Here is a 15261-nt window from a genome sequence, read left to right as displayed (position 1 = left end):
CCACAGCAGTGTGGAATCTCTTCCAGGACAGCTCTGAACTTCTGGTACCTCTAGCAAGCTCCTGGGTTTTGCAGTGCAGCTTCACCCTCCAACACTGAAGCCTGAGAATGCCACAGAGATGGAAGGGGTGTGTTTATGGTTATTGGGGTTTTGGTAGTGCTAGGGATTATGGTTAGGGGAAAAAGCCCAGTGCTGTGGACAGCTACTTCTCTCAGTTCAGCTACCACTTAAAAATAAGGCAGTGTCCTCATGATAAACTTGGTGTCTAGTCAGATCAGCACTGCTCTTCTGTACCTCACTGGGGATTCCTCAGAAATGGGGATGTGCAGGGGAGGGAGCAAAGCTGAACAGGAGCATCTGTCCTCATGACATGGGATGGAGATTTCTGCTGGAAATCTCTGCTGGCAGCAAGCCTGGTGCTGGTGTCTGCAGCCCCAGCCAGATGTGAGGCTTGGAGGACCCCAAGTGCTGGGGGCAGCTCAGGGCCTCAGAAGGCTCCCAGGGGAGAAGAGCACTGCTTCTCCTTAGGATGCTGCTGTTAACAGGAGCTCTCACTGGCTTCCCAAAGGCTGGCCTTGCATTCCTGATCACTGTAGGGCACTGTGGAGATTAGCCTGGGCACAGCAATCACCCCATTTCCTCCCAAGCATCCACACTGTCTCCAAGTGAATGGTGAAGGGACTTGTGCCAGCCAGCAGCAAGTCTCCTCAAGCTCTCTTCTGGGCCTGCCCTCCCCTCCTCCACGGGCCTTCTCTGTGCAGTTTCCTTAGCTAATCCAAAGGGAAAAAAAAATAACCCTGGTTTGAAATAAAGATCACACAGCTAGTGATGGCTTTTAAAAAGCCCTTCTGAATTGGCTCTGCCTTCTTCTCCCCAGTGGAATGGTGCTCTTAATAGGCTGGCTCCAGGCAAAAGCCCTTCTGAGTGAACAACCCCCGAGTGCTAAGTGCATTTTTGATGCTGAAGCCTACAATCAGGGCTGTCAACTTTGGGCTTGTAGGAGTTGTGCTGACGGGTGCATTAGCCAGTCATTAAGTGCCAGGCAATTGATGATTGGCAGCAGAACACCAAGGTGGCTGAAAGAAAGGTTCCAGATGCATTTTGGGGTGTTTTGTCCGTTTCTTGGTGAGAAGGTGATGTCCTGGTCATGGAAGGGGAGGTAAAGGGAAGGGCTTCTTCTGTGCATCCAGGTGCTGCAGCAGTGCTTGAGAGTGTGTCCTCTTGTCCTTGTGCATTGTTCAGGACTCCCATCATTGCTGGGGGGCTGTTTGTGATCGACAAGGCCTGGTTCAACCACCTGGGCAAGTACGACAGTGCCATGGACATCTGGGGCGGAGAGAACTTCGGTGAGTTGTTCTTCATCCTCCTGTGCCTTGCTGTATTGGCTTTCCTTTCTGAGTCAGGATGGATACAAGGTAATTTCAGGCTTCCCTTTGAATGTTCTGGGTGGTTTCCCTCATTTACATTCATAGGTTGTGATCTTAGGAGAGTGAGAGATCCAGCAACCACGAATGATGGGAAGTGAGCAGTTGTTGGCACTTGGGATTGCCTGCCTTCCATGCTGCTTTATTTCCTGTAGGTAAATACCTTCAACCCCACAGTTTGCAGCTTTGGTGTTACCAACAGATGAGAGAACACTACATGCACCCTTCTATTCCTTCCTGATCTTATTTTTGCTTTAGTAAAGCAAAGAATTTGTCTTAATCCATTAATGACAGCATTTCCAAGCTATGAACTGAGATATCAGTCCCTCCTTGAGTTGGCAGAGTACGTGAAGCTGTAGCTCCATCAGCATGCAGCAAACAGGTGGCAGAGCACCAGGGCTGCTTATCCATTCCTGTATCCCTGGGTGGCTGAGGGCTGCCCAGCTCTCTCTAATACTGTCACTTTTCCTGCACCAAAAAAAAAGGGTTGAGTTCACTTAAATTCTGTGATCTCTGGCCCTTATCATGGGACAAGAGGGACATAAAGAAATCTCCTGCAAGCACACTTGAGAGGGCACATGAAAGAGGTAACAGCCTGTCCCTTGTCCAGCAGAGCTGGATGGGGCTGTGCTGTTCTCCCTTTGAAGCTGCAGTGATGCTGTGGATCAGAACAGGAAAGAAGGGGGAGGCACTCAGTGTCAGGCAGACAGATCAGAACCTGGATTTAATGGCTTTGCACCTCTGGGGAGTGGGGCTGGCCAGGAAGGAAGGCTCTTGTGTCTCAGCACACACAGCCATGCTGTCACTCATCCAAGGGAGCAGATGCTGCTGCCTCGCAGTAATCCATCCACTGCCTGGCACTGGTGTTTCCTTCACATGCCTTGTCCCTCTGGATGTATTTTATTTATTTCTATCTTGTTATGCAGTAGGAATCTCTCTCTCTTTCATGCTTTCTCTCTGTCTTGCCTTTGAAGTGACCCAAAGTATCTGAGTGGGGTGGCTGTGAGGAAACCTGGGAGAGGAGTGGCAGCCCTCCCACCTTCCCTGCTGGATCAGTAGCCCAAACAAAGCATTCAGGAAGGGAACTGGACAGGAGAAGAGCAGGAGAGGAGCTGCCATGCTGTGCCTGACCTGCTGTCTGTCTGTCTGTGCCCATTGTTTGTGTCTGACAGCAGCCAGCAGGAGCTGCTCCTGGGAGATGAGCAGTGATAGGACAGCCTGCTCCTGGGAGAAGCTCCATCCTGGCTCCATCCTTGTCCCGTGCCCTGTGACAGCAGGCATTGTGCTCCTTGTGCCTGGTTGTGACCCATCCTGCAGTGCAGAGGAGGGGTTTCCCTTGCTGGTGCTATGGCCCAGCAGGCTGCTCCTGACCAAACATGCACTGGCAGTGCTGCAGGGGTGTGGGAATCTACAAAATTAGAGGGTTTTGGGAAAACTGCAAAAGGCAGGCCACAGAGGAAGTAGAACTGTGATTAGAGCTAAGCAGCAGCTGTGAGATAGGTCAGCAGAAAAATTATTTAAACTGTAGAAAAGCAAGGACAAACAGAACAATGGTCTGTGTATTAATGCTTGTCTAGAATAACTCTCTAAGCTACAGAAAAGTTTATCTAGCAAGGTATTAGGAAGTTTGAAGCTTAATAATTGAGCTCTGTGCATTGTGTTTTAAGGCTTACAAGTAGGTATTGTGTTTGAAATAAGCAAGCATTGTTTTAACCAAAGGTACATGTGCTTATAGTAGTTGGATAGAACTACTGTCAATGTGCTTTTGCTTTGTGTGATCAAAAAACTTATAAAGTGACTTGTAACATTAAGTTCTTTGTCTGCTGCCTAGAATGTGAGCTGGTGGCATCTTCTCATTGTCATAACGATGTAATGAGACTGATGCTGGAAAAGAAAACAGCTCACGGCACATTCCCAGCAGTCCCATCCCATTTGTGATTTGTACCCCCCCAGCCAGCGATACAGGGGTACCACGGCCTCCTGTGGGAAAGCAAAATCAAGGTTAACATTGTGACAGCAAAGTGCAGGTCTGCTTAGCAGCAGGGCAGATCCCATCTTGCCCATTTTCCCAGGAGCAGAAGCCCAGGAAATGGGCAAGAAGCCCAAGAATGCCTGGCTCTCAGCTCCACCTCCTGCAGGTGCAACAGTCGAAGGCAGAGTGTCCCATCAGGCAGAACAAAAGTCAGCGTGTTTGCCTTTGAAGGAGGACACAGTAGGTGTTTGGATCTTAAGTTTACTGAATTCCCTGTAGATGAGTAGTGGCAAGAAGGACTTGCAGGCCAGCAAGAAGTGCTAGAATGAAGGCCAATTCCAGCACACCCCAACATGTACTGCCCACACCCCCTCCTAGGGTACTGGCAACATCTCCTGAGGGTCAAGGGAAGCACACAGCTGGTTTCTGCTCCCCTGGCCCCTCTGAGCTGACCCTGTACCTTACTTTAGTTGGTGCTTCAGTCTGCCTTCCCTTGGGGCACTTAGCTCTTGGCTGCCTGTCTGGAGATCTTGTTTGTTGCCTGCCATGGATGGCTCCAGGGATGGAAATCTGGCTCCTGTGGAAATCTGTGCTTTTGTTGTTTCTGCTGTACCTGGAGCAGGCTCTGCAGGGTGCAGAGAGCTCAGACTCCTCAGCATCTCCTTTGTGCTGTGTCCTCATTCCAGTTCACAATGCACAGAGATGACCTCTTCACAAGGCTTTGAAAAAACCAGGCAAGGAGTGAATGCTGTGAGTCTTTCAGCACAGCAGGGAGCTGCTCAGCTGGTTGTCCCCTTGTATTGGGTGCCCTTATGACTGACACAGCAGTGCCAGCAGAGTGGCCAGTGCTGTGACACACAGACAAGTGACAGCAGCGAGGAGAACCGAGAGCAGCAGCAGCTCAGAGTGGCCACCTCCTGCCATAATCTCATTTCCCTGCAGCTGTGATGAAGCCAGCTCCCAATATAGCACCAGGACATGGCACAAGGACACGTTTTATTGGCCTCTTAATACCCAGCACTGGGGAAAGTGGTGAGGCTCCAGCTGCTGTTGGCAGCTCTTGCATGTAAACACGGCGGTGAAGGGAAGGGGAGGGAGTTTCTGGGAAGGAATACTGCTCCCTGCTGTGCTTTCCCACCCCTGCCATTGCTTGTCCCTGCTGCCAGGACCAGCTGTTGGGGGTGGGATCAAAGCCTTGAATTTTGGATCCAGGCGTTGAGGCAAGAAGGCTTTGCAGCTGTGTCAGCCTTCCCTTCCCATCAGCTCAGGAGCAGGCGGGTGTGCTGGAAGCACCATGAACCTGGCTCCCACCTCTGCAGCAGCTCAGGGCTGAGCCCTGTGTGCTCAGGGGGATTTTGGGGTCCTTGCTCCAATTGGCCTTTGCTCCCTGAAGCTGTCAGCATTCTTGAAGGGATGGAAGCTTTCTAAACCCTTGGAGGAGGAGGAGTTCTGTTGGCACTGCCCCATTCCTGCCACAGGGGCTTGTCTTGCCAGCATCCAACCTGGGGACATGCCATCCTTGTGCTGGCATACGTGAGGGGACTGCTGGGAGCACAAGTTGGCAAAGACAATGGGTGTTCTCCCGTCTTAATTCTGTAGTTAAATGGAGGAGGATGTGTGTGAAAAGGAATTACTAGTTTTGCAGTAGACACATGCTACATATAGCTCTGCACTGTCAACAGATGATAAAATAGGATTCGGAGAACTGCAGGAGCCTTTTCATTTTAATTTCATTTCTTTTCCACGCTGGTACTGTCTGACAATAGAGCTACAGATTCATGGCTTCATAAGCATCAGGAGCAGATGGACCCATTAGATCAGCCATGCTGCTTACCCTTCCTACCTCATCCAGCTCCCTGCCAAGGGCTTTATAACTTCTGCTGTCAGTTGTGCCACATTTTCCTTGACAAGGGCCCTGTGGGCCAACCACAGAGTGGCTTGGAGTGACTGGGAGACATCTCCCACACTGACAGCTTATCCAGATTTTTGGGATAATGCCTCCCACCGCTGGCCTTTGCTTGTGTGCAGGTGTGTGCCTTACCTGATTGCAGCATTGGCACTCAAGGCCCAGAGTACCTGGGCAGGGTGAGCTCCTGTCCGTTTTGGGACAGGCAGTGGATGCACAGCTCTCTGTCCACTTTGCAGAGTCAGTGGTGGATTCATAAAGATAATGACACTTGTGGTCATTAATGGAGAGAATTCACAGCTTCTCCTGGTGAACTTGAGAGCCCTTTGGAGGGAAGTGACTCTGAAAGAGGCAGTGCAGGAGTAATGAGGGAGGCACAAAAGTGTGAGAAGATTCTGCAGTGTATGAAAAGGGACCTGCTTGTGGTCCCACATTGTGAGAGCATTGTGATTGCACCTGCTGTGCTGGAGGCAGGTTTCGAGTGCACGGACTTCAAACAGCTTGCAAAGAAGCTTTGAAATGTGCTTTTAAGGCCCTTGTGCCTAGGAAAGCCAGTCTGGTAATTGATTTAGCCCAGTTTAATGTTGCAGAGGATGAAATAAGAGCTAACACCGGGATTCAGACTGCTCTAGGACAGAAAGACAAAGTGCTGAAGCTGCTTCTCTTACAGAAATCTCTTTCCGTGTGTGGATGTGTGGGGGGAGCCTGGAAATCATCCCCTGCAGCCGTGTTGGGCACGTGTTCAGGAAGAAACATCCCTACATCTTTCCAGAGGGAAATGCCAATACATACATCAAGTAAGTGGTTTGTACTTGCTTTGGTTTTTTTTCTGTGACTTACCCTTGTAGAGAGAGAGGGGAGCAGAGAAAACAGGCAGGAAAGTTTGTTAGGAAAACTTTGAAATATCCTTGGGCAGGAATTTCTCAAGCTGAAGAAAATGTAAGTCAATACAACTGTCCCATAGGATTTCTCCAGTGTTGAGAATATGACAGAAATAGGACATTTATGTGGTAGCTTTCATCAGCACAGAAATGAAGGGATGGCCCCAGCACATCCCTGAGAGCTGACTGCTGGGACAGCAAATGCTGGTTTAGACCTTGAGGTCACCAGAACACATTTGTAATGACCTAAAATGAGGCTGCCAGCAATGTCTGTCAGTAGCCAGTGACCTCAGCGGAGGGCTCGGTGTGGCTCAGCTGAACCAGAAAATTTGTTTCCCAGTGCCTCTCTGGGATGGGAGCCACACATCCTGCTGGGCAGGGTGGTTCTGTCTCCAGGCTGGTGCTCTCTGCTGAGCAGAGGCAGCAGTGGGCTGCACCTGGCTGGCCTGGACCAAAGGGACTGTCAGGGCACACCAGCTGAAGGGCAGGCACCTCTCCTCACACACAGCAATACAGGCTGAATCAGGCACTGAAAGGGCTGTCTGGAATGGGCTAAGATCCTGGAAATATCAGGGAAAGAAGGAGGAAATCCAGAAGTGGGAATATGCATGGGAAGGATGATCAGAGCAGCTGGTGAGGTCAGGAAGGATTTCCTCCATTTTAAGAGTGTGAGGCTGAACGTTGTTGCTTAAGTGAATGACAGAGAAAAGCACTGGGGGCACTTACAGTAAATGCAGGGTTGATTCTGAGCTAACCTGCAGCTGTGAGTGCTTACACAGCAGGCTTTCCTTTTAGTGTGGGCTTCCCACTGTCAGAAAGCAGCATTTGTGAAGATCCAGCTGTCTGCCACAGGGCTGCTGCTGACCCAGGCTCTCTGCAGCTTCCTCAGCCTTTGCTTCAGACAAGGGGGAGTGCAAATGACACATCTTGTGGTGGTGGTGTTCACAGGGGTCCCAGGATGAGGGAAGAGATGAGAATCTTGACTCCATGTTTCAGAAGGCTGATTTATTATTTTATTATATATATTATAGTAAAAGAAAATGATATATTAGAACTATACTAAAAGAATAGAAGAAAGCATTTCATCAGAAGGCTAGAAAAGAAAGGAAAGGAATGATGAGAAAATCTTGTGACTGACCAGAGAGTCCAAGACAGCTGGACTCTGATTGGCCATTAATTAAAAACAACCGCATGAGACCAATCAAAGATGCACTTGTTGCATTCCACAGCAGCAGATAATCATTGTTTACATTTCATTTCTGAGGCCTCTCAGCTTCTCAGGAGAAGAATCCTAGCAAAAGGATTTTTCATAAAATATGTCCATGACAGCATCTCACTAACACCTGTGATTTCCAGCCACTGGAGCAGGTGTTTAAAAAAAAAAAAAAACAACTGTGTAATATGACCATTCATAAATGCCAGTGTCTAATTGCCAACTGTCCCTCTGAAAATTACAACTCTGCCCCAACACCCTTTTTGGATAGGAAAAACATAGGAAATCTTAATCTTACATTTTAACACCTGTACAGATCCTAATGATGTACATACTAACTGTACATACTAATTATTTGTCAATATTAACTAAAGAAAACTAGATAGAACATTTTTATTTCTATTTAAAAAATGAGGTCACATTCTGAAACCTCACATTTGGCTTCTCTGGAATTATGATGTTTAAACACCTGCTCCAGTGGGTGGAGGTGGAAGGGGATGGCTGTGACAGAACAGGGCATCATCAAGGAGCAGAGCACAAATTTGAGGATCACAAGAGGAGGGCTCTTGCTTTTGCTAGTGAAGCAGGACTACTTCAGAGGGGCTGGGGTGTGACAAAACCTCTCCTGTCAAAACCAGAGTGAGAAGGTGGCACCTGCATTGCGTCACCTGCAGGAGGAGCAAGGGGAGCTTGGATGGGTACAGGTTTGTGCCTCCCTGCCAGGCACAGGCCCCTGGGGACTTCAGGGATGGCTGTGTCATGCCTGGGTGTGAGCCTTGGCACTTATCCCCGTGTTTCTTGTAAACTCAGATGAGATCAGGAAGCCAAACAAAGGAGCCCTGCGCGCTGGGCAAGGTTAGGTACAGATGTAGACACTGATTTAGTCATCTCTTGAGCAAGAGCACTTAGACTATTGCCTTAGAGAGAGAGAGGAGGGAGCCCATGAATCAGCAAGGAGCTGAGAGTCAGTCTGGAGAAATGTACCTGTAGGTATCAGGAGCTGGGATGTTATTAACCTTAGGGTATCTATCAGCCTTAATGTTACAGGGTATAGACGGAGAGGAGAAGCAGCTCCTGGCAATCTGAGGCTCTGTAGCACTTCTGTTTAAATAGAGGTGTTAGCAAAAGATATCTCCACCTTTCTGCCAGATACTGATTGCTTTTCCACAGAGCCCCTATTTCAGTGTGAGAGACAGCTCAGGCTCCAGTGCAGTGCTGGCTTCATGTGCACAATAATCCTTTTCTAGGCACCTGAGACTTGGCTGGGTCCAGAGCCTGCCCACAGCAGCTCAGTGGTGTGGCAGCAATAGCTTGGAGGCACTGGCCTGCCTTGGAGCAGGAGACTGGAGAGCTCCCCTAGTCAGGGCAGGGACAGGCAGATAGGCATGGAGCAGGAAATCCATTTGCAAGAGGAGTTAGAGCTATCTGAAGCCAACAGAAGATTTGCTGAGGTTCAGAAACCTTCTGTAGACGCTTGGCTCATGTGGGAGTGTGGCACTCATGCTGCAGCACTGGGGTGGGATCACTTTCTCTGTAAGTTTTGAATGCTGAGGTTTGCCTCAGTGAAATCCAGGAGTGCAAAGCAGGAGAGTCCATTCAGGATTGAAACAAAGGAAATCTTTGCAAACCTTTGGCAAACTTTTCAGAGCCCCATCCCATCCACTAAATAAAACCCCAGGCACTCCCGCCTTGGATATGATGCTTGAGACAACCTTCAGTTCTGGGTCTGGTGGGTGCAAAGCATCCAGCTGAGTTTGAAATGGTGAATTCTTCATCCAAGCTTTATTTGGCCTGATATGTTTGGAGTAATGAGAAGGAAGGAGCACCTTCTGTAGTAGTGAGGGATGGGTTGGCTCAGAGGGGGTTTGGGTGAAGCTGAGGCCGGGAGGAGGGCAGATGGGTCACTTGGTGCACTGTGGAAGATGTCCCCCTGGTTTCAGCGTGTCCCCTTGCCTTCCCCAGGAACACCAAGCGCACGGCCGAGGTGTGGATGGACGAGTTCAAGCAGTACTACTATGCTGCCCGGCCTGCAGCCCAGGGGAGGCCTTTTGGGAAGTAAGGATCCTTCCCCTGCTGCCTGTGCCCTGCCTGAGCCCTGCCTGCTGCAGTGGGTGCCCACAGAGCTGTCCCTGCTGTGGAAAACCAGCTGTGTTGCTTTATAGCTGTGCTGAGAGGGCCCTGAGGAAGGAGGAATGATGAGGAGGACTCCATCAATATCAGAAGGCTAATTAATTACTTTATTAGACTATATTATTCCATACTATATTGCATTACATCTGAACTGAATCTGCCAAGCACTCAACCCTGCACACACTGCACAGAACTCGTGACTGTCACCCAACAGTCCTGACACACACACACACACACCTGGCCCTGACAGGCCAAGGAAACAAAACACCATCACTATGGGTAAACAATCTCCATATTGCATTCTCCTTTTGCACAAACACAGGCACAGCAAATGATAAGAATTGTTTTTCCTTTCTCTGATGTTCAGAGAATGTGAAACCCAGAAATGTTCTTGGGAAGAATTGTGCCTTGCTTTTCTCTGTGAAGAGAAATGTGGCTACATCACTTCTGTAGTGACAGTAAATCACTGATGATAGGCATGTGCTGCAGCAGTGAAGTTGATAAAGTGCCAGGTTAAATGCTGTGCTGGTTTATTCCAGTGAGTGAACCAAACCCAGGTGGGGGAAAACCCTCTCTGCCTCTGTCCTGTCCTTTGCATTACATAGAACTATTTCTGATCCTGGACTGGAGTTTGGTAGGAGAGTCCAGAGGTGTTGGTGGCAGCTGACAGGCAGGAAAATCATCAAGTTTTTGGCCTGCTGATGCTTTATTGGAAGGCAACAAGTGTTTGTGTGCAGGGAGTTTGCCATTCATTCTGTGAGGAGTGAGATGCCTGCCTTTCAGGAGGACTGTAAATATTTGTGTTGCATTTCTCGTTTTCACATTTTCTTTGCCTTAGAAAGTTTCCTTCAGACTCCAGGAGGTTCTGAGTCCAGACTTGAATTCCTTGTGGCCACTCTTCAATCTCCAGGATAAATAATTTGAAGTCCTGGGGACTCCCTTGTTTCCTCTGAATTAATATCCTCCTCCCATCCATCAGCACAGAATGAAGCAGCAGCTCTGTCCTCTGCCTAGGGTATAGAGAAGTTGACCTATGTGAAAAGGAGGTGTACTGGTGACTTCTGGCTATTCCATAAAAGCCAGCTCATAACAGCTCCACAGGTGGAGGCTGGCCCAGGGAAGAGCTGAAGTTTTGAAAATGTCACTGTACAGCATGGTCCCTCAGCAGAAATTTTGTCCTGATTAATAAAAGAAAAAAGGTTTCACTGTGTGATGAACTTCTGCTGGCTTACCAGCATGTTTAGGTGCTCTTGCAAATCAAGGCCTCCTGTAGTCCTGCAAACCAAGAGTAACTTAGAATAGCAAACAGCATATTTTAATTTCCTAATATGTTGATGTGTTCGGGTAAGGGTTATTGCATAGTAGCATACATTTTTTACTGATAATTTTTAAATGACCGTGCTCTTCCCTGAACCTTCTCAGCTCCAGACTCCCTTGTTAAAATGACAGTATGTCATCATGCCATTTTACCAAGTGAGACCTCCAAAGAGACAGAGATCAAAACAACTGCTCAGGCTCACACACAGAGAAACCAGAGCTGCTGATGCTCCTGCGTTTGCTGCCTGTGCATTTCTGATGGGTTTCTCTCATCCTCCCTTTGTGGTGTGTTGGATCTCACCTTCATAATTTCCACTGTATCTCTGTGATATTTTCTTCCCACAGCATCCAGAGCAGAGTGGAGCTGAGGAAGAAGTTGAAATGCCACAGCTTCAAGTGGTACCTGGAGAACGTTTATCCCGAACTTCGGTACGGATGTGCCACCTCCACCTGCATCCAGCAGGCCAGTGGGATGCTCCATCCCTCCCTCCTGCCCCCAGAGACATGGGCACCCCTCCCCTGGGCTTCACAGAAGGGCAGAGGGAATTTTGTGCTGCACAGCTTGCTCACAGGGTGACACTCTGTGATACCTGCTTCTTCCAATCTCTTTGCTGCAGGGCTGGTGAGGCACAAAGCATCAGTTATGTCCATTTGTTCCTAGGAATTCATTAGGTGTCCTCCTGCCCATGCTGGGGAACAGGTTGTGTAGGGAAATAAGAGAGTTTTCCTTACAAAAGTATCCCAAGGCAGAAAATTCACCATAGCTTCTGCTGGGGTGTTTCAGTACTTAATGACTCCTCCTTAAAGAAGCACCTAATTTCCAGTCCTTTCACACTGTTCTGTGGCACTCAAGCTTCTCTGTTGTGAAACCATTCACACTAGGATTTTATGACTTGGATTCAGATGTCTCTGCCTTGCTCCTAGCCCAGTGCTTTGATGAATATTGTTGCTTTTGCACAGACATCTTTTAGCTACCAATTTACTCCAGAAACCATTGCATTCATTCCCCTGGTCTCTATCAGGAGCCATCCTCAGAAAGGATTGTAAAGTTCTAGAGATACCTTCAGGGATCTGCCGATGCAGTAGCTGAGTGCAGAATCACTGTGTGAAAATGATAATTTATAACCATTTTCTTACTACTTTTTTTTTTTTTTTTTTTTTTTTGCCATGTGTGGCATTGCACAGCAGCATTCACAGGCAATGCCAGGGCTCTGTGACAGTTTGTTATGAAGTTCCCCTCTCCTGTAAGCTGAAAGCTGCTCACAGCCTGGCTCTGGCTGCTCTGTTTGCCTGGTGCAGTTATTTATTTTTTCCTCTTACAAAGGTCAGCCATCCATCTCCGAGCGCTGCTCCTGCAGCGTCCCTGTCCACATGCTGCTCTCAGTGCTTCACTATTGTGGTAGACCTGGCCACCCCTCGTTTTCTGGAGGTGAAATGGTGCAGCCTTACCCCACAGAGCCTCCCTATGCCTGGGGCAGTTGTGCATTGGGCAGTTGTGCATGGGGCAGCTGTGCATGGGGCATTACAATGTCGTTTTCACGCTGTTCCTGCAGGATTCCCGAGGAATCGCTCTACCAGACCGGGATCATCAGGCAAAGGCAGAGCTGCCTGGAGTCACACAAGTCTGAAGAGCAGGAGTTCCCCATCCTGAGCTTGAATCCTTGTAACAGCACCAAGGGCACAGTGCCAAAGGCACAGGTAAGGTGTGTTGTGTATCCTCATGGCGCTGGATGGGAAGATGCCATGGGGGCAGCTTCAAGAGGATTTCTTAAGGTTGCTGAAGCTCTGTTGGAGGATTTACCATTCTGCCAGTGTATTTCCTTAGGCAGCCTGTCATTAAACCCTGGCAGCTCCACCTGACCTTGGTGGAGGCCCTGGGCAGCAGCAGGGACTGGTGCAGGAGCCACAGGACAGCCTGTCCCACTCATCTCCATGGGAGCCCATGCTGAGCTCTTCCCACTGCCCAGGAACATGCTCATCTGCACAGATCAAAGGCAAAGAGAATTATAACTTCCTCTCGTTTCTCAGCCTTTTTTCTCTCAGAATGGACTGAGTTGCAGTGGCATTTGTAACTTCATAGTCTGCATTCTCTCAATATTGGATTGCCCATTAAACTAGCGAGGATTTAATGAGGATGATCTCAGGTTTTTTTCAGTCTCACTGAGATGAGAAAAAGCTGTATGAATTGATGTTCTCAAAAGCACTCCCTGGGAGATTTTAGAGCCAAGAGCAGGCACATGTGCCTTGCAGGAGGGTTTCTGGAGCAAGACCCTGAAGATAGACACAGCTTCAAAACTCACCTTTGCAATTTTGGGCATGTCAGTAAGTTCTGTGCTGCCATCTATAAAAGAGGGAGGATAACAATCCCTTTCTTTTCCATGGTTGCCATGAAATAATTCAGTAGGAAATGGTGTGGTGTGCATGCTTCCTCTCAACTGTACATCCTTAACCCTCATGGTTACATATTCAAACAAGGTAGCTGTGCATATGAAAAGCCCAGCTTGGGGAGATTGCTTAAAATACCCCTGATTTGTGTGTGCAAACAAAGCATGTCATTATGTGCATCTCTTTCAAATGCAGTTGCATGCCTGTCTGTAGGCAGGAAATTAATATCTGTTTCACAGCATGGCAAAATCAACAATGACTACTTGAATATTAGTTCAGTTCAGAAAATGTAGTTAATATAATTGCAAGTGCCACACAGTAACGCTTCTTACATTTTCTCTGGTTTCCATGTTCCAGAATTGGGGTTTTTTTTCTTCCACTGCTGCATGGACTTTTCACACGAACAGCAAGCTGGTGAGAGCAGGTCATCATGTTTTTCAGGGCCAGCTCTGCAGAAGAAAGGAAAAGTATTCTAACAACAGCAGCTTCCAATGAATCTGCTGTTCTAAAAAAAATAATCTGGGAAAATCAGAATGAAAAATGCTGCTGCAAGTTAGTGTTTCAAAATGAAATGGTATTGGTCTTTCTGAAATACCAATTTGATGTGGTATTTTAAAATGAGAAATGTCATGCCAACAAGTTGGATTGTTTCATTCCTACCAAACACATTTTGTTTTGACATTTCTGTGCAGTAAATTTTTGGAATTTTTCACGCCACGAACTTTTCATCTTCCTGTTCTGATTCTGCAGCAGTTTGCAATAGGTCAACACTTCCCACTGGATGGCAACTCTATTTCTTGTGCACATCCAGGACTGACTTTGCAAAGGAACAGAAAAATGCACTACAAACAGATTGCAGGATGACTGCACTCAGTACACAGCAGGAACAGAGAAAAGCCTTTTCCTTTTTATCTTTCGCTGTCTTTCTAGGATAGTTCTTTGTTACTTCTACCCGTGGAGAATAGTTCAGATTAAAGCAGGATATTTAAACTTTTTTTGTGAAACTTATATTTTAATGACTCAGTTGCCACAAGACCACCTGAACTTGTGGATGACGTGGGTGTTACAGTCACCAGGCTGTGTAGGATTGATTATGCAGCAGTCCTGAATGCTACTTGGTTTTGCATTTGATATACCAGAATAGAGCAATAATCTTCACTTTTAACGCACTGAAGTCACGTCTTGTTTACCCTAAGCTTCATTTTGTGAAAAATAGGCTTAGCTAAATCAAAGCTGTGCTTTCTTGGCACTCAGTAAGTACCGTGAAAATATCCCGGCTGTCCAAATTCTTTATTATCACTATTATAGTAGCAATAATTTGGTTGCTTTGATTGCCTTTCCGTAGCTGTCTCCCTGCTGGGCTGCCCCAGCCCTTTACCAACATTATATGCATGAAGTCTTGAGACTGGGTGTGAGAAGATCATGGTTTGAGGAGAGAGGCACAGGACTGTCAGATGGCAATCAACTGCTCTTTATTTTAGGATTTTCTAACTGTAGTATAGGGGAAGGGTGTTGTGAGACCTCTGGCTACATTCATAGTTGGGGTAAATTGAGATGAGTGGTGAAATCAGACTTACACCCTTATGAGGTCTCAAAATACCTTCCTGCTGGTGTCTGGTGTTGGTCCTGAATTACTGAAAGGGGCACTGAGGCATAAGAAGACCCCTCATCTTTGTGTAGGAGAGCTCTGTCTTCCCATCCTGGGGATCCACGTGGCCCTTTCCTCCCTCTGCAGAAGGCCTGGCAGCAGTCAGGGTGGGCTCTGTCCCCTGGGATGGCTCTCAGAGGGTGATTGAGGTGGTTGAGGAGCTCAGGGTGGCTGTCAGGGTGCTTCTGAGCTAGTGACAGGCAGAGATGTTTGTGCAGGGCCCAGGGCACAGCTGGCTCTGCCTGTGCTCCTGCCCACTGGAGCCCTCCATGCCTTGTTGCGTCTCGTTCGCTAAATGAACAGATTGATTTAGTTTTTCACGAGAGAAATGCATCTGAGGGAAAATAATTGACCATAATTTTGTCCTCATCTATCTAATGAAGAT

General features: G+C 47.9%; 1 protein-coding gene across 2 annotated transcripts in view; it reads left to right on the top strand.

The window, feature by feature from the left end:
- Positions 1-15261, top strand: part of GALNT14 (polypeptide N-acetylgalactosaminyltransferase 14) — a 98195-nt gene that overhangs the window by 75541 nt on the left and 7393 nt on the right. The window contains exons 9-14 of one of the 2 annotated variants that reach the window (XM_058801902.1): positions 1243-1346; positions 5973-6099; positions 9359-9451; positions 11189-11272; positions 12397-12541; positions 13586-13752. In XM_058801902.1, the coding sequence (XP_058657885.1) occupies positions 1243-1346; positions 5973-6099; positions 9359-9451; positions 11189-11272; positions 12397-12541; positions 13586-13723 (691 nt within the window). In that variant the 3' untranslated portion in view covers positions 13724-13752. Of the gene's footprint in view, positions 1-1242; positions 1347-5972; positions 6100-9358; positions 9452-11188; positions 11273-12396; positions 12542-13585; positions 13753-15261 lie in introns of those variants that run through there. The other variant, XM_058801901.1, reaches the window with a different exon arrangement.

The sequence above is a fragment of the Ammospiza caudacuta genome, chromosome 3, assembly GCF_027887145.1.
Source record: "Ammospiza caudacuta isolate bAmmCau1 chromosome 3, bAmmCau1.pri, whole genome shotgun sequence".
NCBI classification, from domain to species: Eukaryota; Metazoa; Chordata; class Aves; order Passeriformes; family Passerellidae; genus Ammospiza; species Ammospiza caudacuta.
Note: the sequence above shows the minus strand (reverse complement) of the source record. Positions and strands in the feature narration are given on the sequence as shown.